This window comes from Lasiosphaeria miniovina, assembly GCF_030549165.1.
Source record: "Lasiosphaeria miniovina strain SMH2392-1A chromosome Unknown B0T26scaffold_4, whole genome shotgun sequence".
In the NCBI taxonomy this organism is placed as follows: Eukaryota; Fungi; Ascomycota; class Sordariomycetes; order Sordariales; family Lasiosphaeriaceae; genus Lasiosphaeria; species Lasiosphaeria miniovina.
The window spans coordinates 2466934-2490976 of NW_026848223.1; the positions used below are offsets into that span (position 1 = coordinate 2466934).

At 54.3% G+C, this 24043-nt stretch overlaps 8 protein-coding genes across 8 annotated transcripts; 1 reads left to right on the forward strand and 7 right to left on the reverse strand.

Moving 5' to 3' along the window:
• Positions 1-462: 462 nt before the first annotated feature.
• On the reverse strand, positions 463-2703 carry B0T26DRAFT_647174 (Alpha/Beta hydrolase protein; the record flags this gene model as incomplete). Its single annotated transcript, XM_060437878.1, has 5 exons — positions 463-818; positions 899-999; positions 1063-1672; positions 1979-2495; positions 2566-2703. 5 exons carry the CDS (start codon positions 2701-2703, stop codon positions 463-465), a joined length of 1722 nt encoding a protein of 573 aa, XP_060296243.1.
• Positions 2704-3987: 1284 nt separating this feature from the next.
• B0T26DRAFT_675757 (uncharacterized protein) lies at positions 3988-4615 on the reverse strand (the record flags this gene model as incomplete). Its single annotated transcript, XM_060439877.1, has 3 exons — positions 3988-4007; positions 4063-4335; positions 4549-4615. 3 exons carry the CDS (start codon positions 4613-4615, stop codon positions 3988-3990), a joined length of 360 nt encoding a protein of 119 aa, XP_060296244.1.
• A 229-nt stretch (positions 4616-4844) lies between these two features.
• Positions 4845-8969, reverse strand: B0T26DRAFT_709943 (uncharacterized protein). Its single transcript, XM_060441956.1, has 5 exons — positions 8586-8969; positions 7466-8508; positions 6848-7396; positions 5661-6793; positions 4845-5591 (listed from the first exon to the last, which is right to left on the reverse strand). The coding sequence occupies exons 1-5, from the start codon at positions 8587-8589 to the stop codon at positions 5165-5167; spliced, it is 3156 nt and encodes a 1051-aa protein (XP_060296245.1). The 5' UTR covers positions 8590-8969; the 3' UTR covers positions 4845-5164.
• An 858-nt stretch (positions 8970-9827) lies between these two features.
• On the reverse strand, positions 9828-10462 carry B0T26DRAFT_644719 (class I glutamine amidotransferase-like protein; the record flags this gene model as incomplete). The annotated part of the gene is made up of 2 exons (XM_060437654.1): positions 9828-10035; positions 10080-10462. 2 exons carry the CDS (start codon positions 10460-10462, stop codon positions 9828-9830), a joined length of 591 nt encoding a protein of 196 aa, XP_060296246.1.
• A 1345-nt stretch (positions 10463-11807) lies between these two features.
• Positions 11808-12722, reverse strand: B0T26DRAFT_675759 (uncharacterized protein; the record flags this gene model as incomplete). The annotated part of the gene is made up of 3 exons (XM_060439878.1): positions 11808-12317; positions 12400-12467; positions 12524-12722. The coding sequence occupies 3 exons, from the start codon at positions 12720-12722 to the stop codon at positions 11808-11810; spliced, it is 777 nt and encodes a 258-aa protein (XP_060296247.1).
• Positions 12723-17007: 4285 nt separating this feature from the next.
• On the reverse strand, positions 17008-18497 carry B0T26DRAFT_648134 (FAD-linked oxidase-like protein; the record flags this gene model as incomplete). Its single annotated transcript, XM_060437976.1, has 2 exons — positions 17008-18172; positions 18250-18497. The coding sequence occupies 2 exons, from the start codon at positions 18495-18497 to the stop codon at positions 17008-17010; spliced, it is 1413 nt and encodes a 470-aa protein (XP_060296248.1).
• Positions 18498-19620: 1123 nt separating this feature from the next.
• Positions 19621-21086, forward strand: B0T26DRAFT_645185 (uncharacterized protein; the record flags this gene model as incomplete). Its single annotated transcript, XM_060437690.1, has 3 exons — positions 19621-19690; positions 19751-20892; positions 20973-21086. 3 exons carry the CDS (start codon positions 19621-19623, stop codon positions 21084-21086), a joined length of 1326 nt encoding a protein of 441 aa, XP_060296249.1.
• Positions 21087-23264: 2178 nt separating this feature from the next.
• Positions 23265-23568, reverse strand: B0T26DRAFT_646524 (uncharacterized protein; the record flags this gene model as incomplete). The annotated part of the gene is made up of 2 exons (XM_060437819.1): positions 23265-23419; positions 23538-23568. Coding segments are annotated over 2 exons (186 nt in total), but the record flags the coding sequence as incomplete, so codon positions are not given.
• Between the last annotated feature and the right edge of the window lie 475 nt (positions 23569-24043).

Below are 24043 nucleotides of genomic sequence, written 5' to 3' on the forward strand. Positions count from 1 at the left end.
GACACCGGCCCCAATAGTGATACCTGAAGGGGTATACTTATTACAGTCGAGGAGTGCGAAGTTCACATGCTGATGGCCCTGGTGGCCCTGATGGCCCTCTGGGCTAATCCTATGCGAATCTGCACGGTACAGCCATTGAGGGCAGGTAGTACAACCACGACTGCAACGTCCCGTGGACGAGAAAATTCAATTTCAGTCAGCTGCCATATTCATCCAAGGGTCTGTCCAGCATTGTATATTCCGGGAATCAGAGCGTAAGGGACGGGGATGTACTACTGAATGAGGCAATCTGGTCCACTCAAGTGAGAACGGTCCGAGAAGAACTCCACCCACTATAGTGTTACGGAGCATGGGTCTGCCCTTTCGGCCTCGGAAAGATTGCTAAAGTTATGAGACACGAGAACACCCAAGAATCTGTGTTACATATTACCATACCCTCGCCGCTAGATCATTGCTTAACGACTAGCTCCCCAATGCCGAAAGCGAATTCTGTATCATCCAGTTGATTCCTTCAGCCCGCCAACTATCCCATTCATACGACACACCCTCCGCGGCCCAGACGATATTCTTTCCTACACCGCCGCCGGACTTGGCATCATATACCGGCCACTGTACGGGGCGTGCATTGCGTGGCCCTGACGAACTCCCTACAGTAGGGTCCATTTCGACGAAAAACCGCACCCAGGTGTTCGACATGGTCTTTGCCAAGGCCTTGTGTGAATTGAGGGCATTTTCGAAGGGGTTGCGTGTATAGCCTACCCCGTCGAGGTTGTAGAACACGAAGGTAAGCTCCTGGAAGTGGGCAGCAGAAATATATCCTAGTGTTGCAGAAATGGGTCGGTGGTTGGTTCCCTAATGTCTTGTACCGTCTCCAGCAAAGCAGGGTGGCTGTACGTACCTGGAACACCCGCCGTCGTCACGTCAAACCGGTAGCTGTACGCCGGAACGCCATGATTCGACCATTCGATAAGGCCTCTCCGACGCTGGTAAGCTTGCATCCTGGTTTAGAAACATATAAGCCGTTGTGCAAAGTCGTAGATTTCAAGATGCAGTATTCCTTACCAGTCACCATAGAGCGCAGCGGTTCGTCGGTACTGCAAACCCAAGAACGTAACTTCGCGGACCTCAGGCGTCAGGACCGGGAACTTTTCCAGCGACGGAATTCCCACGGCTTGAATATCGGGATAAAGGTAAAGCAAATCCCTTAAAAGGGCAGGCAGATCGGGGTTCGGCCCCAGGATCACCCTGGTTATCGATTCCTTTAGTTCATCGTCGGTGTTGATTCCCCCTCTGCTTGCGCTTCTGTTCTGGCCAAAAGTCGCGCCTTCATCCGTATTCTGGCCAGCAAGGATCGGAACGCGGGGAAATTTGCCCTCACGAACCTGGCGCGACGGGAAGTCGGCGATGAAATCGCCATCCATAGCGGGCACCCAAATCGCGACGTTCAGAGAGGTATTACGCAAGACCGCCATCAGGTCCGGGAGGGGGAGCGAGCGGAGACATTCAAGCGAGGCCGGCGTCCCAAGCGTAGGAGCGCATGCGGTTGCAGACACGAGTCTGCTATAAGTGGCTTGCGGGATGGCGGTGTTGTTAAGGCCACTCGGGTAGTAGTGGAGGACACCACCGAAGCCAGATTGGGCCACGGCAGCGCGGAAGAGGCCATCGTCGCGACCTGTGGCAGTCAGGGGCCCGTATGTCAGCTACTAAAAGAAAAAAAATTGTGACAAAGGAAGCGTTCCGTAAGGAGCCAGCCTAGGCGGGACGCGTGACGCTGATTTGTCTGGGGCTTGAGTCTGGGCTTGAATAGGAGATAAAACGGAGTGTCTGGAGAGACGATGAAGGATGAAGGATGAACGATGAACGATGAAGTGTTCTGTGAGTAGTGGTATTGGTTTCAAGTGGAACGGAATAATATGAGTTGACGAGAGCGCCGCCAGGGGAGGGTGGGGAGAACAAGAAAAAGGTACGGTGACATTACCATTGTAAGCAAACAACTGAGCATTAACGCTTATTGCGCCAGCGCTTTCGCCCCAAAGAGTAACCTTGTCAGGGGAACCCCCAAAACCAGCAATATTTTCTTGTATCCATCGCAGCGCATGCCTCTGGTCCCGAAAACCGAGGTTGGTTGCACCCGCGGCTTGCACTTCGGGGCCAGATAAGAAGCCAAAGGCCGCCATGCGATAGTTGAAGCTCACGGCAATAATCGGGGTACCCAGTTCAACACTGTTCTGGACGATGAATGAGAGGTTATACCTCCTGTCCGCAGAGCCTCCCATGGTTAGCCCGCCACCATGAATCCAAACGGCCACGGGCAACTGGGCCGCTGGGTCGACACCGGCTGGGCGGATCACGTTGATGTACAGACAGTCCTCAGACATCTCGTACCCCACCATGTCGGGACCGAAGCCCATACAGTGGCGCGGGTACGCAGCTGCATTGCGGACACCCTCCCACGTTGAATTGAGAGATTCGGCAACCGTAAAGCGGGCGGGTTTCTAGACGAGTCCAGTATCGTGTCATCCCGACGAGATCTAAGATTAGGGAAATCGGCTGGCGAAAACATACCTGCGCATATGGCATCCCGAGGAAAAAATCCTGCCCATACCTGGCGTTGTACGCGCCGGCGTACGTGCCGTTCTTGACCGTAGCTGTCGGTGCCGCATTCTTATGCCTCGCCACGGGGCTGTCGTCCTCGCCACGCATGGACGAAGCAGCGCCAATGGACGAGGCCAAGAGCAGCCAGGCGGCGACATGTCCGTTCGATAGGCGCATTTTCTCCGCTTTCTTCAAGCCAAATTTCAAGAGTGACTCTGTGTAGTCCTTCTATGAAAAACAAGAGGACGCCTAGGGAGGGCAGACCGGGTTTAAATCATATAGCAATCAGTCACCATGCAACACACCGTATCTGGGCGTCTTGCCGGGCCAAGTCTAGTTCATTTTCCTGCATAATGCGGGGGCATTATAGCTCACCCATCGCAACTGCACCATCCCATCACACCGCCCTAGTTGCTAGGGGCATTAGACGATCAGTAGCTCATGTAGGTGGAGGAGAAAGGGGAAAGGCAGGAGAATTGAGAAGAGGAGTGAGAGATCCAAACAAGAAATGCCTCCACTCATCCTGTTGCCCTTAAAAAGCTGTTGTGGGGTAGCCTGTGCTGGCAGCAGTGCAGGTAGTCTAGGCGCCTAGGCTCCCTAGATGGCTTTTGGTGGGTTTCTACTCGCACACTCACAGCCCTGTCTTCGTCTTCTTAATGCAGCTTAGCTTATGCAGCCGGGTAGTCAACTTCGTTGCCCACCACAAAGCCTCTTCGCCATCCTTGTAGAAATGTTGCTGTTAGCTCTTCTTGTGGGGCTGGCTAAGTTCACCTACGAGCTCCACGTCCCGTGCCCGAAACATATATGTGGATATCATCAAACCCGTCTCCCATTAAGACTCGGGCTTGGATGTGGAGCGAAACTCTACTAGAGGAGTGCTACGAATAACAGCGACGGACTGTGCGTCGTCGTCGCCGCACTTGCGGATGCCCTTGTCTTGTCTTCGCGATTTTGCTCACCTAGGTCGCGTTTCCTTACCAGGGCAAGGCAGTCGTGGCCTTACCAGGGTAGGGCAGTCGTGGTCAAGGCGGTGGATTTGGCCTGCAGCCTGCGCGAGGCAGAAAAAAATGCGGTGCGGGGTGGGTGAGACACTGAGAACTGGCCGCCGCGGGAGGGATGCCAAGGCAAACGACTGCAACTGACCTGCAGCTCAAGACTGCCTGGAGGGGCACGCCCTTTTACACACCACAAATGACACTCTTCATATGTAGGATAGGTCGCAGAGGCGTACTCAATTATACCGTAATTAACCTAATACTCTTCTAGACGAGGACCAGCGAATTATTACCATCCCCTTATACTCTTAGTATCACCTGCCCCGTCCTGTTCCTCTTCCTCTCGATACTGCGCTCGTTAATACTCCTCTCGATCCCGCGCCCGTTGATACTCCTCTTACTCCTCATTACCGGGTGCTTAATAAATAGTTATCAAAGACGTAAATCCCTTAGTATAATAGGATTCTCATACCTGAGACGTCCAGAACCGCCATAATAAGATACGCGAGGGCTTCGCCGGCATCCGTATAGATGCGGACGAGGTTGGCGAGATTCACACGGGCGCGGTCGAAGTCGGCAGGATCCAGATGACCATAGGCGAGCTTGATCATGTTACTATACAAGGGACGGAGGGCGCCTATCTCGAGATTATTTCCCTCCATAACGTTGCGCTTTAGGATGTCCAAGTTGAGAATCGCCTCTCGTTCGGCGTTGATCTTTGTCTGTCTTGCTTTGATGACCTCTCCTATTAATTGAGATATTCGCATGTGTTGATATAGATTTCTATGAGATCTTGAATCGTCCTCGTAATAACTTCGAAGAGCTGGTCACTGTGTGGGAGGTGTTGCGCTCATAATGATGGTGGCGAGTAGTTCCCATACGGCTGGGTGTTAGGGTCGCTGCTCGATTAAAGAGAGACGCCAAAACTTGCGGTAATTAGAGATGGAGATTGACTTACGGTAATTCAACTCTTGCCATTTTAGCTTCTCGACTTCTGGTAGGAATGCCGTCAAAGTGGAAAACATGGCGTTTTTTCTTCTCCGGCCCGAAGCCCGGCAGCTGGAGACTGCGACTGCCTTGGCCTGTAATTAGGTGCGCCTGTGAAAACCGCCCTGCATGTGAAAACCACCTCGCACGTTGCTGCTAACCGTAGTGGCCGGGATGGTGTGGTTCAATTTCGATAACGGGCGATTTCGTTATCATGTCGGCTCTTCTAATTAGTATTCACAGACTCGGGGGTAAGGCAAGAGAATAGGCCGTGATAGTGAGTTCAAATTAATTATTAATAAGTCAGTAGGTAAAATAATTTCGTTGCGGTAATTAGGAAACTAGCCCCCGCCGTGGCCAGTAACCCGCCATCCGACAATTCTAGAAATAGCCAAAATTGCTAAGAAAAATTGCTAAGAAAAATAAGAAGAAAAAAGATAAAACAGCCTCGACATATCCAGAATTGAAGCCGGCTACATTGGCAACATTACCAATCCATCTATCCAGACCACAGTTGCCTCTGACCAGAAAAGCGAGCGTGGGTGTGTGGAATCAGGGAAATGTTCCACCATCATCATGTGCGACAACTACGCCTGTTCGGCGTCCCGAGTCATCTTGCAAGTTCTCTCTAGAACCTTCAGCCACCTGCCTGGACTCGCAATATGCGCTATCCGAAGGTGGGACCGGTAGTTGTCGACCCGGAAGAACCTCTTGTCTCGGTCACACTCGCCGTGCTTGTGTACCGACTCGAGGTGCGTGACGAGCCCGGCAACGTCTATGCCCGGCGGATCGTCAGACTGGCGACCGAACTCGCCGCCACAGTACCCGCAAATGTCATACACCACCCCACTGAATGTCTCGCTATGGTATGCGTCAAGGGGGTTGGCTAGAGCTTGGCAGGACCAAAAGTCCCTCTTGAGATGAACGGCATTCACGTGCCGTTCGGCTTCCGTAGGGCTCTTGAATCTCTTCTTGCAGCGGGAGCATGGGTGAGGTTTCTCTGCCTCGTGTTGTCTGGGAATACCGATTAGTCTTGGTGCACCGAGTGGGTAATTGCCGAAAACAAGGATTATTGGGACTTACGTCAACTCTTCAAGAGTGGAGAATCTCCGCGGGTTTCGTGGACAGCAATGACAGAAAAGCGACACGGGGTCTACTGTTGAAGGTCCCAACATCGGAGTGCTTGCTGTCGCGGTGTTGGACATTACCTGATCAAACCGTTCCATTAAGGGACTTGGGATAGTCGGTGAAAGAATCGTGGGGCTTGTAACGTCCATGTCCTTGCGTATAGCATGGGAGTTGTCATCCACAAGCCAGGACTTGGTTGGGGACAGGGGCTGCTCATAGATGCTCTCAAAAATGCTTGTTATATCAGTGTCGAGAGTGCGGGCCAAGCTCTCTGAACTCCCGAGTGAAACGCTAGGCATCGTTGACATGGAATATTGGCTTCCTATAGAGTTGACATGGCGATGTCCGCCGTAGAAGCGCCGGGAAGGATTGCTGCCTTTTGACTCGAGACTGGTAACACTCTGGGTTCCGGCCCCCAAAAGGGGCGAAGAGTAGTCGAGCGAGTGCTCCAGCGTGTTTGCCGGCATCGAGACGTTGGCCATTGATATGTCAACTTGTTGTGACTCAAAATCGAGGGAGCCTATTTGTAGCAGACGCCTGAGGAACTGGTACGATGACTTGATGCCTAGCTCTGGCCACCTCTCTACCTCGACGACATCGCGAGCTGACGAGTGGTGAAGCTTTGGAACCGAGGTTTCAGGGATAACTGAATTCTCTGCCAAGACGTATTGGTGACGTCCACCGAGCAAGGGGTCGTACTTGGCCGAAGCAGCAGTGAACAAGACGGCTGCAACATGCAAATATTGAGTTGTCGTCAGGTCTTCAGCCGGCACATCGTCGGTTGCACTAAAGCAGAGCTGTTTCTCTATCGCAATTAGAGCATGCCGCACATAGCTCTGGATGGAGAGACTGTAAAATGTCGACAGCCACCATCGTCTGTCACGCATATTCTCCTTGTTGAAGATGACCGACGACAGCTCATCGACGTACGTAGCAACCGAGCGGGAAAGATCACGTATGTTTTGGACGTGGCAATGGCCTGGTTTGCAATCGCCGTGTTCGACCGACGAGAGAAGGTTTGCCGAGTTCAGTCGTAACGCTTCTAGACAATGTCGAAGGCAGATTAGTGAAATCATGACCAAGGGAGTCTGTTTACTGATCAGCTAAGGGCCCTGCTACTAGGGTGCGTGGAACAGACATACTCGGCCGACTTCTGCTTCATAGATGCACGCTGTCTGAAGCATGTCCATGAAGCCATTCCAGGATCGAATCTCGAGTAGAGACATCAGCCCCTGGTTTTCTGCCAGCTCCCAGGCTATGCTAGGGATCAGGTCGGCGAATGTGACTGTTGTACCGTAGTGTGGATACGCTTCGTGGAGGCTCTCCCGGTTCCGGTACTGCCCGGCCTCGATGAATGTGACAAAGGAATTTCTCATATCCTTGTCAGCAATGGACAGTTTGTATGATGCACACTCGAGAGCAGCCTTCATATCTGCCAATCGTTGGCTTTCGGCCGACAACAGACAGTTGTCAACCATGTCAAGGGAGCGTCGCGATCGAATACTTTCGGTAGAGTCGGTAGCGTTTGTCGCTGTCCCGTTTCGAGATGCGGGACATAGAAGCTGCAGTCGCATCGCCTCTCGAAGGGGCCCACGCCGGCACCCGAGCACTGGCCATAGCGGCGTATCTTCACCTGACTGTGGCACGGCAACACTTTGCAAGCAGCACCGACATGAGCTGCCAGGGTCGCACTGTGGACAATCGTTAGAGATGCACTAATAATTCAAAGAGTCAGTGGTAGAGTCATAATGGAAGCTTACCTTGCGGCGGAGGACCTTGCATCTCCAGCAGGCACCTCCGACTTCCTCGACCGCCTTCATGCCGCGTCGACTAGTCTCACTGAGCGGCCCACGGCGACCGCCCTTGGATATTGATGTTTTCCAGGTAAAAACATGCTTGCTGATTGAATCGGATATTCGCTGGCTCCGGCTTGGCTGGCGTGTGAGCTGGCCGCTAGCACCAAATTGTTCCGGGTGGTTGCCGATAGCATCTGAGGCACTGGTGGCAGAGGAGTTGGCCGGCGCCTGCTGCGAAACAACAAGCGAAGATGCAGGAAGAGTAGAAACGAGACGCTGGTCAGTGCCAATGTCTTCAAACGAGGTTGAACTCGTTGGCGCATGAGATTTCTGCGAGAATACCGAACCAGGATCTGTTGTAAGTCGACTGATGGACACGCACTGACTGCACACGTCGTGAGTGTATCCGAGGCCGAATTCAATAGCCAGACCGTGCAGCAGTACGGCCTTGGAAGGCTCACAGTTCCTAAACACGAGCTCATCCCCACAAGAGCCCTGGGCCAACAGAGAGAGTTGATTTCGCAAAGACTTGGAAGTTGCGTCCTCGTCGCCTGTCTCGGGGTGGCCGGTGTGATGTGGCGTAACATCAAACCCAGCACTGACCGTCGCTGGATAGAAGAAGCTTGACTCGTCCATGTCAATCGCGTGCAAGTTATTTGAAGGGGCAGATAGCTGCTGGTTGTTGACAAAGGTCGGCAATGTTCTCTCGTCCTCGAAGAAGAGAAAGTCGAGAGGATAGCCCGCTCCAGAAGCCACATTCTGGTTCTGATGGGCAGAGGAGTCGCCATCGGAGGGCAAGTAAGTGAACTCTGCGGCCCAAGCCAGCGAGTCGAGGTCAAGATCCAGGTCCATCGAGTCCCCATACTGCTGCAAGGCGGCGTCGGGGCCAACGGCGTCGGGGCCAACAGAGTCCAGAGTTCCCCGATTCGAGAAAGTCCCGCCGTCATTAACCACGCCGCCGATGTTATCCGGCTTCCCTTGCTGGGCCCCAAATTGGAGTCTGGCTTCTAAAAAGGGGCAACATGTCAACAGGGGGTCATACACGGCGAGGTTTAGGCCTAATCGTGACCAAACTCTCACTCACCCATTGTGTTCTCCACTATTGAGGAGCATCAGACACAAACTCAATCTGGGGTGTGGCGGGGCCTGCGGTGTCAGCGAGCCGCCAGGGGAGGGATGCGACCGACTCGCAGGCCTGACTCGCAGGCCTGACTGCTCGCGAGGCAGCCAGCGCTGCAGGCACAGCGGGAGGCCAACTAATTGGAACCAAGGCCGTTACTGCGATGGATGGTGCTTTGCAGCAGCAGTAAGGCTAAGCAAGTAGTACGGGCGACCGAGGTCGACAACAGTATTGTTCGATGACAATAGTCGGCGATGGAAAGGCGAGGTCAATAGAGATGCAAGAACAAAGAAGAGTTTCGGATGATGACATGGAAGAATTGAAATGGATCGGATGGTCTACGGGAGAACTGGGAGGGTGCGCGCGGGCTGCGGAGAGGCGGCGGGATCCTCTGGAGGATTGCATTATCGGGCCTGTCAGGCCGCCAATCGACCTAGCTCTACCTGGGTTGACCATCGCTCGCTGGGGGCTGTGAGTCGAGACTCGAGAGTCGCCCTGTCCTATTGGGCGCTGCCGTTGACGAGTTCGTGTCCGTGCCCAGCACCGCCCAATCCGCGCCCAGGAGCTCTCCCGGGCTGCATGACAGCGGCACAGGACCGCATGCCTGGCAAGGGTGCACGGGCCCCTACCAAGCTAATTCACTTCTGGCCAGCCCATGCTCGCGGCTGTCAGACGAAATTTTCGGCGACGGAATAAGTAAGAGGCATACGTAGGCATTGGCAATACGGGGCGCTACTCTTCTTAAGGGCAAGACGACGGTCGGTGAGTGAGTGAGTGAGTGGGAATGGAAATTGGAATTTCAAAGTGTAGTCTGGCAACTGGAAGCACGTGATTCCTTGTCATTGCCTGATTGCCCGAATCCCTGCCAAGGAATTATGACCCGGCCCATGGATTGCTCCTTCTTCTCTCGCTCATGGGTTACGGGCTTGACTTCAGAGAAGCCTTTAGCTCCCTAGGCCCCAACGATCCACTAGACTCAACGGCAACCTGAACGTTACACTAGAGTTGAAAAAACAGTCCGGGCGCGTTTTTCTGATCACTCGCCCCCAAAAACAACGAACCGACGAACCGCGCACTGCTCACCTCACAGCATGAAGGCGCTCTTCATCTCTCTGGGGATGGTTAGTATCCAACCGGCTTGACACAGTCTGTGAGACTGCGATTATAGTCTGCGCCAGGGACCTGTTGAATGGGCGACAAGCCAGGTTAGTTATTAGCCCAAGCCCGGCCTGACCAACACTCAAGAAAACGGAGACATGCCTTGTGAACAACCGAAAACGGGTCCCAATGCGCGTCCAGGTGCGGCGCGTACTCAATACCGTTCATGGTATTGATTAGGGCCTGGTCGTCTGCGCCGTAGACGTGTGACAGAAAAGTATAGGCCATGTCGATCCCTAGTGCCATGGCCGGTGAACTTGTCAGTCTGCAACACTCGAGACAATCAAACCGCGCCTCAACGTACCTGCGCTGACACCAGAGCTTGTCCAGATATTCCCGTCGACCACCCACCGCGCCGACGGCACCCACGTGACGTTCGTGCCCTGCTTCGTGACCCAATCCCACGCGCCCTTGTTCGACGTCGCCCGCCGACCCTCGAGCACTCCCGCCTTGGCGAGACTTCCGGCACCTGTGCACACACTCACGAGGTAGTCCAGCTTGGGATAGCGCTGGCGGATGAAGTCCTCGACGGACGTGTTGTTGGCCTGCTCCAGCGCCACGTTGCCGATGCCCCCCGGCACGAGCAGCACGTCGAGCGCCGGCGCGTTGCCGAACGAGTGCGTCGCCATAATCGTCGGGTGCACCATGTACCCGAAGTCCTCGATGGGTCCCGCTTCGTTCATGCGGAATGGCGGCGGTCCCGCTGCCACTGGGCCCTCGGCTTCGGCAATGACGGCAAGAGTGATTCTGTGGGAATAAGAGAGCTAGTCGGTGCCCGATGCCAGGCAAGAGTTAGAGAGCTGACAATATGAACAACTGGTCTGGGGGAAAGCGTCTCACCGAGAAGATGATCTCGAGAGGTCCAAAGATATCGAGCGGTTCAAAGCCACGGAAGGCAACCTGTCGCACGAGACAGGCAACCGTTAGCTGCTCAACAGTCTAGCAACCAGAGAGAGCAGGAAGACGCACGATTCCAATCGAGAGGGTTCGATTCCTGTTGAAAGCGGGATCGTTCGCGCTCTGGGCCGCGGCGCTCACCGCAAGCAACAAGATTGAAAGTGCGCCGAGGAGGCGAGTGGGCCAACCGGTAGCGGTTCCATGTCGCAAAAACATCGCTAAAGGGGTGCTTGGTTGTGTAGGTATACTGGCAATACGCTGACAAAGCTTTGGTTTCGAGACATTGAACTTGTTTTTCTCTATTTTATAACTTGTGGCTGACGCTGCTTATATACCACATCCCAAGGAGACCAACCTGCGAGCGCCAAGACCGTAACCTATCCACAATACGGTTCTTGTACGACACGGTGTCCGAGGCGGCCGGTCGACGGACGGTGTATAGTAGACTTAGTCACAGGCTGAGGCGCGCGTGACTCTACTCTGATGCCATCATACCACAACCGTGGTCCCGAGCCGCGCGGGGGCCGTTTCTCTAACCGCAAGCCGCTCCCACCGGCCAGGGTACAGCACCAACGGTGCGTCACCCGCAGGTGCCAAGCTCGCCGGTTCCCCAACCCAGGCCGTTGGTTTAGACACCGGGGCACGGGATTGCACGGGTAAAGCTATAGGATGGGGGGAAAATGTGCTCATTCATGCTCGATGCGTATGCTTTATAATTACTTGCTCGCGCGCCGGAGGATGGGGGTTGCACTGGGGGGGTGCTGTTGAGATCGACAAGCACTCTTGGCTGACGCGCGGGCAGTTGGTGATTCGTTGCCTCGGACAGCGACCCTGGACCGAATTATTGTAACGTAGCATAGGCACGCAGGCAGGTTTGCGGTTGAGACAAGCAATTTTGCGCACAACCTCGCATTTTGATGTTGATTGTGTCTAATTAACTACCAAGGAAGGAGTTTGGCCAGACTTTACAAGAGGTGCATGTTGTACTCGCGTCAAGTCCCAAATACTGCGGTGAAAAAGCCTCATAAACGCCAGAGTAAAGGCTCTTCCAGACCGTTTTGATTCGTCAGCATCGTGAGCTATTATTTGTCTTATAGACGTCGAATAAAAATTGTAGCCGCCTTGGTATGGTTATACCAATAGAGAGCAGGTGACCGGACGGGTTCCAGTTTGCATGGAAACACAACATGCACCCCGCGGTTCGATGCAAAAAGGCTGCACATTATCCCCCTTGATTACTCCCGTCCCGAGACTCGTTGCCGCCTCGTACGACGGGAGAGAGTTAGCTGCTGTCGAAGCTGGCGCGTTGTCCTGCTTCACCGCCTTTGCCTTTTCCGTGGCAAGTCCGTCTTTGTTCGGAGCCGCAGGAAGACCTCTCGGTATCTGGCGGCTGCCGGTTTCCAAAGTCCCAAGAGATATGCCGTGGCGTGCGGCGACGGCATATGCAAACATGACTATCTTTAGCCTCGTCTCGCGGCGGCTGCGAGAGGAGCCGGGGAAGCACAGTGGGATCAGCCTTTCCACGTCGACGCGGAGCTTCCGCTCTAGCCGCTCCGTGCCACACGTCGGAACCTCGGAGCTCATCTTCTCGAGCACGCCCGTGTATCCCGTCTTTCCCTTGCGCGTGCTCTTGAGGTCGACCTCCGGCCGGTTCGTGTGGTAGTATTAGAGCACGACGGCGATGTAGGCCACGTCAAAGCGGCTGCACTGGTCGAAGACACACAAGCGAGTCGCCAGGTATATCCAGTGCGCGTCGTCGGGGAGGTGGCCAGCTCGGAAGCACTCGGCGAACTGGGTCATGTGCTTGGTGAACGTCTAGGTCCGGGGGAGGAAGTGCTTGATCATACATGGAGGTGCCTCAAACGGCATCTCTCCAATGCCGTAGTCAAGTAGCAGCATGTGCATGAGGAGCGGGACTGTATCGGTGCAGGTGTTGTAGCCCCAATTATCTGGAGAAACGTCGCCAGTGCGGCTAGTACCAGTAGCGACAGCTGAACCGGAGCACTCAGACGAGTCGCAAACGCCACTGCTCTCTTGTTCGTACATTATTGCTGCAATAGACTGCAGAACTGTTCACACGGGCTGCGATTCGCCTTTTCTTCTATGCCGCGTTGTCCAGTTGTAGCGTGGAAGAGTGTGGCCGCGACTGGCCGGTGAAGTTTGTGGTTGCTCGAAGACTAAAAGGCCTGTAAAAACGCGTGCTAAATGGCCTCACCGAGTTAGTGAACCTGAACGAACATCAAAAACCAAGGTGAAAGATTGACGCATACGTATTGGGAATGGTAGTCGACAAGAGGTTCCGGAGAGAGAAGATAAGCCGAGAGAAGAGATGACATGGGGTGATGGTGTTTCTCGCCGAAAAACGACGGATGCCGATAGGGTTGGAAAGGTGAGCCTCTGTCCAATGAAAGACAGGATCTGATGTAAAGTCGAGCCTCAGAATTGACAGGGGCATGGCGATTTGAGACGAAGCCAGCCGAGTCGAGTGAGCCGAATGACTGAGATTCGAAGGCATTGTCGAATTGATGGCTGTGGAGAGTTTGTTTTGCTTGATCGATGGTTGTAGGTCGATGGTCATGACTTGAGGTCGGAACTTGGTCTGTGACGTTCTGTTTGATGCTTGATGCATGATGGCTGATGCTTGATGCTTGATGCTTGATGCTTGATGCTTGATGCTTGATGCTTGTTTTGGTTGCCCCTGCTTAGCTCATCGGCGACCAACTCCGATGAGGAATACCCATCCACGACGGTGACGTGAGGGGCTTGGATGGGATAAGAATATTTGGGTAAAGGCCGGATGCCGCAGCATTAGGGGATAAGAATAGTGCCGGCAGGACAAGATGAGTAAAACAGGCGCCGGTTCTCCCGGATGACAGCCCGGGGCCGCCCCCCAGGCCCCGAGCCCGCCCGCCACCCCCCAGCCCGACCAGTGCCAAATCTCCCAGCCACCCAGCCCGCCCCAGCCCGCCACAACCAACCGCCAGCACCCGGCCAGCGCCGGCCCCACAGCCAGGACCCACACAAACAAGCAAACCCATACCAAAATAGACATGGTGTAGTTTAAGGTGATACCCGCCACAACCTCCTGAAGGACTCCGTGATCTATAGGTTTGTATGTTGCTGTTAGCTTGTTATTTTACGACGAAGAGTGCGATGATCGGAAGGGAAGCAAGGAACAACGGGGCCAGAAAGGGGAGGTATGACGCAGAACATGGAGCTAGAACTGCATCGAGAAAAAGATGCGAATCGAAGGTAGTACAGACGAAAGAATCTTGCTACTCTATACGAAAGAGAGAGCACAGGGGGAGTAGCTTGTGCAGGGTAAGAGTGAGCGCGGCAGTGTGTTATGAGCATCAGGGCATGTGGCTCAGGTGCTCGAGAGCTACAGTCCTACTGCGCCTTGACAGGGAGATGTTTACCGTGTCAGGGGATGGAAGCGAGGCCAGACAGCATGACTGAAGGCCGCATTGTGATGCCATCAAAACACAGCGACAACTTGTGGCTCAGGTAAAAGGAAAGTTGATCAAGGGATATAAAGTTAAAAGCATAGCAGTGGCTTGCGGGCTGGGGGGCGGAAGGGGGACGCTCCGGGATTGAACTGCCCAGCCAGATGTGTGAAGAGTGCTAGCCCGACTGGTGCATTGATTGAAGGCGGAGGTCGAGGCAGTAGACGTGGCGACCCAACAAAGAAATCGCCCCACAACGAAATTGGCCCACGCCATGCCCACACCCACTCCACGGGCGCAAATTATCCATTTCTACACAAAATAACTAGCAAAAAAATACTCAATCCTCTTCTTCGGCCTGTCTATATTGTTCGAGCCCACGGGCGATTATTTCCCGGGCTTCTTCGACTGCATGTGGCTGGCTTTCTGCCCGAGCCTTTTTTTTCCGCTTTGGGGGTATTTGACTAGCTTTTTGTGCCTTGGCGATGTCCTCTATACGTGCAAATCGCTCATTTCCATCTTCATATACCCTCTTACGCGTGCGAGGCTTTGAAGCCTCTAATTCGGTTGTGAGATGCGTAATTTGTGCCTTCAAAGACGCGATCTCTGTATTCTTCAGATCCAGGGACCTCCCGACCTTAGTAAACAAGGCCCGCACACGCCGCTGAGCCGGACTGAGGGCATTCCGAATACTGTCCTGGTACTTCTTGATGTCCTGACTGCCGTGCGGTGTTTTGAAGAGCCTGTCATCGTCGTTCGGGGCCGTCGGCGGCGGTGTTGAAGGCCGGGCCGGGAGTGCCTCATTGTCCTTGACCGCCTCAGGGTCATCAAGTAAACAAGCCGGGTTGAAGGGCCAAATCCCGGTTTTACTGAAGCCCGACATGATGTTACGGGCACTCATGCCTTTACCCGAGGCATCTCTGTAGCAGTAAAGGAACCGAACCTTGTTGACAGGAGCTGACGATGTGAAGCTCGCGAGGGCCTTGGTATTTTCCCTAAAATAGGTCTTTAAAGGTGAAAAGACCGAGCGATCGAGAGGCTGAGACTTGTGCGATGTATGAGAAGGTAAATAGACGAACTGGACCTTATTTTGGAAGGCCGCTAACATGAATTTTTCGTTCATATGGCTCGAATGTTCGTCAAGGATCAGTATACGCCATTCGCCCGGCCTTTGGGGCTTTGTTTGGATCAGGTAGACCTCTTTGAGCCATTTCAGCGCAATACTGGCGTTGCTCCAGCCTGTAATTGAGTAATCGTACTTCCATTCCCGGAATTCCTTCGTCAGGTTGAAGTTATCAGGAAAGTGTTGTCCTTGAAGACTGGCCCCGGTAAATATGATCACGGGCTTCAAACGAACGCCCTCAGCAGTGCCGCATTCGATAACTGAAACCCAGGTTGTTGCATCAGAGCTTTTCACGTAGGTTCGGTTCGTCAGGGAGCTTCCTATGACCTTTCCGGCCCGGGTCTCGAGCTCCTGCATGCCGTGCTCATCCATGTTAGCGATGTTGGCCGGGATGACCTTTTTATCCTTGATTTGGAAGGCCAGGCGCTTGAAGAAAGCTTCATAAGCTTCACGAGTAGATCCGCAGACTCGAGAGAGTTCCAACAAGGTTGAATTCTTCATCTTTACCGCCGGGTTGCGGCGTAGGAAGCGGTCCACATATCGCTCCCCAATGGTCTTTTTCGTGCCGGCCTCATTGAGTATAGCTTGAGCGAATCTCTGCACCTGACGACGGCTAGGAGCCCTGCCTGCAGCCTCCTCATTGAGGCACCAGTCGGCTAGGAAGCTTTCCTGCGCATTGGAGAGGTTTCTTTCGGCTTGTTTACTTTGTGCTCGATTTTCTGCCCCGTGGATGCGTTTGCAGAGGGTAGAAGGAGGGATCCCGAAGTCATGCGCGGCCTGCTTCTGCGATGCGCCCTGTTCAACTGCAAGTATTGCAGATTGAATTAACTGCTCTCGACGGTTCGACATGATGTATTTTGAAGCTATTCGAGCCTGAATTGATGAAGTTGTGTTGTGTTGAAGTTGAAGGGCGGGAAATTAGATGACAGGGGCAGAGATTTCGTTGTGGGGCGATTTCTTTGTTGGGTCGCCACGTCTAGAAGAAGCGATAAGGGAGGAGAAAGTGGAAGAAAGGGATTCATTTGTCCCGCGAAATGTGTGGAGAGTCTGGGCTTAATCGATCGCTATCGTCGCTTGACGCGGAACTTTGGAGGCCGAGACAACGGTAGAGACGAGAAAGGCGAGAAAGACATGGAAAGGCGTGGGGGGGAGGGGAGGGGAGAGGGGAGGGGAGGGGAGGGGAGAGGGGGGGAAAAGGAAGGCCGAGGTGTTCCTAGACAGGACTGGACGTGTCGAGATCCGAATTGATGCTATGTGTCGAGGATATTGGGTCATTTGGAGTGTATGCCTACGCGCCCGGAGTCGAGGAACGGAAATATTGAGGTCCTTCAGGAAAAGCGTAGACCTTGATTCCACGATGACAGCCATGCAAAAACAATAACTGGGGATTGAAGAGAGTATAGGAGAGGGAATTACTTATGCCAACCTGATGACATTTTTCCCCGATTTTGCTTGGGTCGAGTAGAATAGATTGCTTGGGAAGGAGTCTTTTGTGCAACCGAAGCAGTGGTGATGTAGTGAAACATAAGCTACAGAAGAAGCACCCTCTAAGCACCGGACGACAAACGGAAGGCACAAGTCCACTTGATTGGGGGAGCTGGGATGATAATTCGTGTCACCAAAGGCAGTGCAGCTCGTACTGTTGAACATGGACATGACACGAGATTGCTTCGATATCAAAACAACTTTTCGTGTTAGATGGCAAGACCTGTTGTGCGATGCAAAACCAGGGGTGCGGAAAACCCCCAGAGGTGGCCACAATCTACCTCGGTTCAACCCTTGGCCCAATGCCCTTGCCGTCCAACGCATCCTCCACTTCGGTCCCCAGAATTTCCCAGCCCTTGCCCCGGAACCGACGGGGCCAGATGCCATTCCTGCCCGGGGCGAGGATGCCGTTGGGGTCGAGTGCGTCCTTGATGGTCTCGTTCAGCCGCATCAGGGCGTTGTTGCCCCAGCTGTACGTAGCAGCCACCATGTCCGCGAAAAGAATGTGAGTGCGGTACTCGCCAAACCCCTCAGCCGCGGTCTCGGCAATGATCTCGCGCATCAGGGCAGCGGCGCGGCGCTTCTCATCTACCGACGCACGGTCATACACAATGTTGACTATGTAATGCATCTCGCGACCTGCCACGCATAGCGTCGGGAGTAGATCAAAGCCGTGTTTGGCGTGGAGGCGAACCACAATATCGTGCACGATGCGGGCGTCGCGCCCGCGCGTTGGAACGATGGGGCTGAAGAACAGGTGTGCGGCGTTGGGGACCCAATTCAACCAGTCTAGTTCTCGCAGCACGGGTACGCCGCTGCACACGCTCACGCGCGAGTGAAGGTAGTGCGACGGCGGAAGGTCCTCGGGGAGTAGCATCCTAGCGTCGGGGATCTTGGACAGAAATGCACGGCGTATCACGTCGAGCTGGGCAGCAATAGCAGATGCGTCACCATATTGCGTCCCGTAGAATACCCAAGATACGTCGCCAACGGGGAGCCCGGCCGCGTGCTCGCGGATCACCTCCCTCGGAATGGGTCCGGCGCCGTCGTAAAAGTCTGATTTGGGGCGCGCCGTCGTAGCCAGCTCCTGTATGACGTGGCGCAGCTGTGGGATATTGCCAAGCACTCGCTGCTGTGCAAGAGGGCGAATAATATCGACGATATCCGGAAAGTCCTCGTCGCGCGGAAACGTAATCAGGTAAGACTGGTGGCCGGTCTCGGGCATCAGCCACATGCCCATGCGCACGACGATGCCGAAGTTGCTCTGGCTGAATATGCCGTCCTGATAGGGGCCGTAGGCAGGTTGGAACGCCTGCCACGTCGGGTTGTCGTCTCCGTCCTTTCCAGGAAGTGCACCCATGCCTGTCCGCAGGAGTTCGCCGCTCGGGAGGACAATCTCGAGACCGCAATGATTTGCGAAATGGTCGCCGTAGGGTGTGTATCTGCAGCGCCACGCGTCAAGGGCCAAGCGGATTTAAACGATTTAACAACAGAAAGGGCATGAGACTTGATTACCTACCCAACACCGCGGTCAATGGCGTTTCCAAGCACACTCCCTCCACCAACATCGGGCGTGTCAATCCATAGGGGTAGCTTGCGGCGCTGGATCTCTTCGTACAGGGCGAAATAGGAGACGCCTGGCTCCAGCAGACACGAGGCGTTCTCGGCGTCAACGTTTAGAATGCGGTTCATTCTCCTCCCGAGGTCAATCACAACACTCCCGGGAACACGTGGAGCTGTCCCGCCGTAGCCGATATTACGCCCCATGGAGATGGGGTAGACGGGCATCTTGTGCTTGTTCGCCCAGCGGACAATGGCTTGAACTTCTTCGACTGTGCCGGGATACACGACAGCGCTCGAGACCAGGTCTTCTTGGAGGGCAATGTGGTACGCATCATGCGTGTTTCTGCAAATTTACAGCCTTAGTTACGACGAGGACATTGCAAGCACAAAAGCGAGAGGGCGCGTACGGGTGCTCGATATACCACCCATCGACCAGAGGCCTGTCATTGATGACAACGTGCTCATCCCCGAGGATTTGCTTGAGCTCTCCTATTGCTTGGTTGAACTCGGCTCGGGTGGTGTCTGGCGGGAGGCGAGGGACGTCATGTTGTCGAGGGGCGCTTTCGGGGAGGGTTCGCTTCGAAAGAAGGCGTGTTTTTGACTCGATGCCGATGTCTGCAAGCCGATCGGGGAGGCCTGAATAGCTGGTTGCGAGGGAGGGGGGCGGGCCGAAGGGCGGGCCGAAGGGCGGTTCGGATGGCATCTTGTCCTTGGAGATGTCGCAAGTCTTGGTCGGGAAGCACGGGCGCAGCGGGCAGGGCGCAAGCAAAACTGCGGCTTCAGGTTTTGCTGAAGTGGGACTTTTGAAGCACACCATCACATTTATGGTAGTCGCACCTTCCCCCTATACAAGATGGCCGCTAGCTCCATCCCCATGGCCCCGCCCGCTGCCCCCATCCAAGACCCATGGAGCTCGAGTGCCTGGGACGGCAACCCCGCAGACGCGGGATGGGAGTGCTGAACCGGAGGGGAAGCATGCCTGCATCCAGGGGAATTCTGCCGGCAACGCTTTTCCTACGACTCCGCTCCAGATTGGGCTGCGAGCCCCTTGCTCGACAACTGCCGGGATGCATTCGGGGTTCTTGGTAAGCTCCAGGCGCACTCGATCTCGACCTCGTCCCCCGCACGAGGCATTGATTTATCTTAATCATTTTGGTGGTTCGAACATGGTCACTTCTAGGTAGGTTATTCTCGAGCTGGCTGATTCCCTATTTTTGGCGTCTGATTACAGTCAATTGTCTCTGGTTCTCTTCAGATGAGATAACTGCGAATAACCAGCGGCAGGAAACTGGACTAATCATACGCCGTCCCGAGCAAGTACTCGACCATGGCCTCAGGACAAGAAACAGGGAAACCATTCGAGAGACTAGCCTCGGTCCATAATCCCCCTTTGCGAGGTAAGGGCCTATTTGGCCCCCTGCTCCATCTACTCGCACCCTCTGACACAAGTTTCTCAGTCATTGTCGTCGGCGCCGGGCTTGGCGGTTGCGCGGCAGCCATCGCTTTGCATCATCAGGGACACGAGGTGGTAGCAGTCCTCGACAAGGTGCGCCAGTTCAACCGGCTGGGGGACTCGCTGGGCCTGGGCGAAAATGCATACAAGTTGCTGGCGCGCTGGGGGTGCAATGTCCGCGAGATCCAGGAGATTGGCAACCAGGCGCCGACCATGAAGATCCGGCGCTGGCACGACGGCAAGGTGCTGGCCGAGCAGCCACTGATGGACATGGCCGGCTACATTGGCCACCGCGGCGACTACCACGACATATTCCTCAAGTGGGTGCGCGACCGCGGCATCCCCATCCGCATGGGCTGCGACGTCGTCGCCTACGCCGACTCGGAGACGGAGCCGTCGCTGACCCTGGCCTCGGGCGAGACGATCCGCGCCGACGTCGTTGTAGCCTGCGACGGCATCAAGTCTCTGGCCCGCCATCTGGTGCTGGGAGCCCGCGACGACCCCGTGTCGAGCGGCTACGCGTGCTTCCGCGCCTACTTTGAGCCCTCGGCAGCCATGGCCGCGGACCCGGCGCGCAACGCGTTCCTGGTCGACGGCGACAGCGTCAACTTCTGGATCGGCCCGGACACCCACGTGGTGCAGAACACGCTGCGCGGCGGGCGCGAGTTCAACTGGATCCTGACGCACCGCGATGATGGCGACGTTCCGGAGAGCTGGTTTCAGCCGGGAGACATGGATGAGGTGCGGCGGCTCGTGTCCGACATCGACCCGGCCATCCGCGAGGCCATCCGGTCCACCGACGCCTGTCTCGACTGGAAGATCTGCTACCGCAAGCCGCTGCCCACCTGGGTGTCGCCCGACGCCCACCGCATCGTCCTGCTCGGCGACAGCTGCCACGCCCACCTGCCCACCTCGGCCCAGGGCGCCAGCCAGGCCTGCGAGAGCGCTGGTGTGTTGGCCCTGTGTCTGCGTCTCGCGCCCGCCCGCGACGACATCAAGGTCGCCACGCGGGCCTACGAGAAGCTGCGTTTCCCCCGGACTCGTGTCAGCCAGACGCACGGCGAGGATTTGCGGGACAGGTGGCACAATGTGCTAAAGAATGTAGGCCAGGACATTGAGATTGATCCCGAGATGGTCAAGATCAAGGTCGGTAACGTGTTCTATTCCTGTGGCGTTTGCTATAGATGCTGGTTGTTGATTATAGGCTGACTCATCTTCGTCGCTAGAACCGCCCATTGTACGATTTCGATGCCGAACAGGATGCCTTGGACAAGTGGGACGAGGTCAGCGAGAAGGTGCGGAGTGAGTTGGCGAGCGGGACGATAGAGCCATTATGCTGAGTTGCTTGAAACAAAGAGATGGACGAGGTAATGTTTCAGCTACAATATAGGGAGATTAACAAAAGCGGTAGGTGGATGTTGAGAGTGAGGTGTGGTGGGTGGGGGGGGGGGGGTTCGTGAATGCGTTGCGTTGGAATATGTTCGCAAGGCGGGCCTGACAGAAGCAGGAACAGAACAGTCTGCCTGTTACATGCGGCGAAGTAACTGCATAAACAATGCCTGAAGACGAGGGCAGCTCTGGCGCCCCGCTCGGTACAACGGTATTATTCACGTGATTCCTATCATTCAGACGAACAATAACACTTTAATAAGGGCGAAGGCAATCTGCATAGCACAATGACCTAGAGGTGGCCCAGCATACCACAGCCTCCATTGTCTCTCTGATTTGCTTCATCAACTCGTATTAGTGGATCTATTTACTTCATGGAACAAGTTGACATAAATCTTAAATGCTAGTTATAGGTAGATGCAAGACAGTGTAACAGAACTCAACCGAAACTTGACAGTCCAGAAAGGCGCCGAGATGAATCCAGTCGACACTGGCTTGCGCCATGCCGTCGTCACACTTGGTGACCTTGGCTATGAAGGTGGTATGAATGTTTATTGTCAGGCTGGAACAAGCCACTAAGAACCAGATGAGAGGTCCCCTATGTGTATCTGATTAGAGGAAGGAAACAAAAAACAAGCTAGAGAAAACAAGAGTTGGAGGGAAACTCGCTTGCCTGTTTGGTCACTGGTGGCCCACTTCTCTTTCCGAGCAGTGGGGACAAAAGGGGACGGGTTGAGACAAGTGGAGCAAAACAAAAGGTACTTCTGCCATGTCACTTTTTTTCAGTCGTGCACGGATCAACTAGATTGTTTATGAAACAAGCGCTCGCACCCGCCAATCTCTCCTTCCTTTCCTTTTTTCCTCCAGCCTTCGGGCAATCTGGTCACATTGAAACAATACAGAGAAGATTAGCATGGCCCCTGCACTAAGGATGACACGCTATACAAAGAGAGTAATTTATTTTTTTCACTGTAATCATAGCCTTCGGGCCGTGATATGGAGAAGAAAACGAAAAGAAAGTCGCTTGTTCCTCGTTCTTTGTGTTCATCCGCTTAGTCTTATCGTTACGACGTGCCCGTATTCAAAGGCGTCGAGTATTATTACTCGCTGCACTCCTGGCAGATATCGCTGTTGCTCTCGGTCTTGAGGGTTCCTTGCGTTCAAACTTGTGCCCGCTTCGCTTTGATTTCGTGTGTCTTCTTTTTTTATTTTTACAATAGTATGGCGATATCGTCGGATAAGACGACTGCGATGTTTTCACGCCGCGTGGAAGGCGTGAGCAATGAACTTCGGCGTCCAGTGACGGAAACAGCCGCTGCTTCCTCCAGAGATTGTGGCGGGGGCGCTCCTGTCACACCTTTGCCGAGAGCAGTCATTTGAGCCGTCTACGTTTGACTTTGCCTCACGTCTTTGAATTAGCTATCTATCCGTGATCGTGGACGCAGTTTTGACGTTGCTGCGGGGCCGGTTGCTGACGGTGTCCCACTGAGCTTCCTGAGCAGGTCCTGTACCTCTAACCTCGCGCCTGAGACAGTAACGCAGCCCGACACGGTCGCTGCCCACTTCCTTCCACAGCCGTGATTTTAATCGTTCACAGCCTCACCCTCAAATACCCTCCTCAAATGAGAGAGACCGATTCTTCAAATTAGAAAAGGGAGCAAGCTCCTTCAAGTCCATCTCCATAAAGACAGGCCGAAAGGGTTGGTCCAGGTGGGCTCCTCAATCACTGCTTCGACAAGCCTAACTGACAGCACAATCGCCAGATAGACCCCGGGAGCAAGCAGTTCACCTTTTTTTTCTTTTTTGGCCTACGACGGCTGGCACGCGCCTACCGATTACCATGGTCGCGGGCTTGAGGACGGAAGCACCGCGGTAGGGGAGATAGGAGGCAACAAGCTCATTTAGGACAGGCGATAATCTAGAGGAGAGCAAAGATTAGACAGCCGCTTAACATCTAGAACACCTGGGAGCATTTGCTCGTCCATCGGAGACAATATCGAACGGGTAGAAACGTATCTCTAACATCACATTGGCCCAGGCGTTCAATAATCCTACACTACCAACCGGCAAATATTCAATTTTATTGCATAAAACCTTCCTCATCACCAAGATCTCTCTCCCTTCCGAGCCTAGCACACCTCACCAGCTGACATATAGGATCCCTGCGGGGGGTACTCTTTACCCTCATTCTTGACCGTGGTTGTGCAGGTGCAGCACTCGTTCTTGGGAACCTGGTCCATGACGTTCGCGATGTGATTACTACAGCCTGCCCACGTTACGTGGTCTTGCAAGATCGTGTCAGTAATCCAGCGTTTCCGAGGAGCGTGCTTTGGACATTGATCTTCTGGAGACGAGAAGAGAGACTTTGTGCTAAAGAATGGAGATTGGAGCTTCCCACGTACGGCAGTTGCTGCACTTGGCCTTGAGACACACGGCCTAAGCGAGGGGTTGGTGATACGCGTCGCCTATTTCGTGCGAGAGGATTGCTGCTGTTGCATTTCAAGTCGTGGTGAATCTGCCCTCTACTATCGATGCGGTCCAATTTCGTCCCAATGGGGTAAAGAAAGAGAGGGATCGGTTGTCGAAAAAAAGCAAAAGTGGGTCGATTTGCTGGTGCGTTGGCCATGACCGCATCCAGGGACGCTCATTACGGGCAGGTGCCGAAATGCGAAACTGGATGAGACAAGGAAGAAGCTCTGGACTGCGAACCATATTCTAATTTTGAGCTAATTTTCTATAACTGCATGCTGGCTACTACGTAACTGATCTGGTATCTACGTCTGCACACACAGACTAAGTCTCTAAAACACCCCGAAAGAGAAGGTATTACTTGCAGACTGAAACTAATCTCATCGCGTACCCACCGTCCCACCCAGGTACCCACCCTACTCATGCTTGATCGATTTCT

What these genes read in the sequence shown, in the direction of transcription:
- B0T26DRAFT_709943 (XM_060441956.1), bottom strand. An exon ending in GCAAGGTCCTCCGCCGCAAG is followed by an intron (nt 7,397 to 7,465) that starts GTAAGCTTCCAT and finishes GATTGTCCACAG; the next exon opens with TGCGACCCTGGCAGCTCATG. An exon ending in TCCACTCTTGAAGAGTTGAC is followed by an intron (nt 5,592 to 5,660) that starts GTAAGTCCCAAT and finishes CGGTATTCCCAG; the next exon opens with ACAACACGAGGCAGAGAAAC.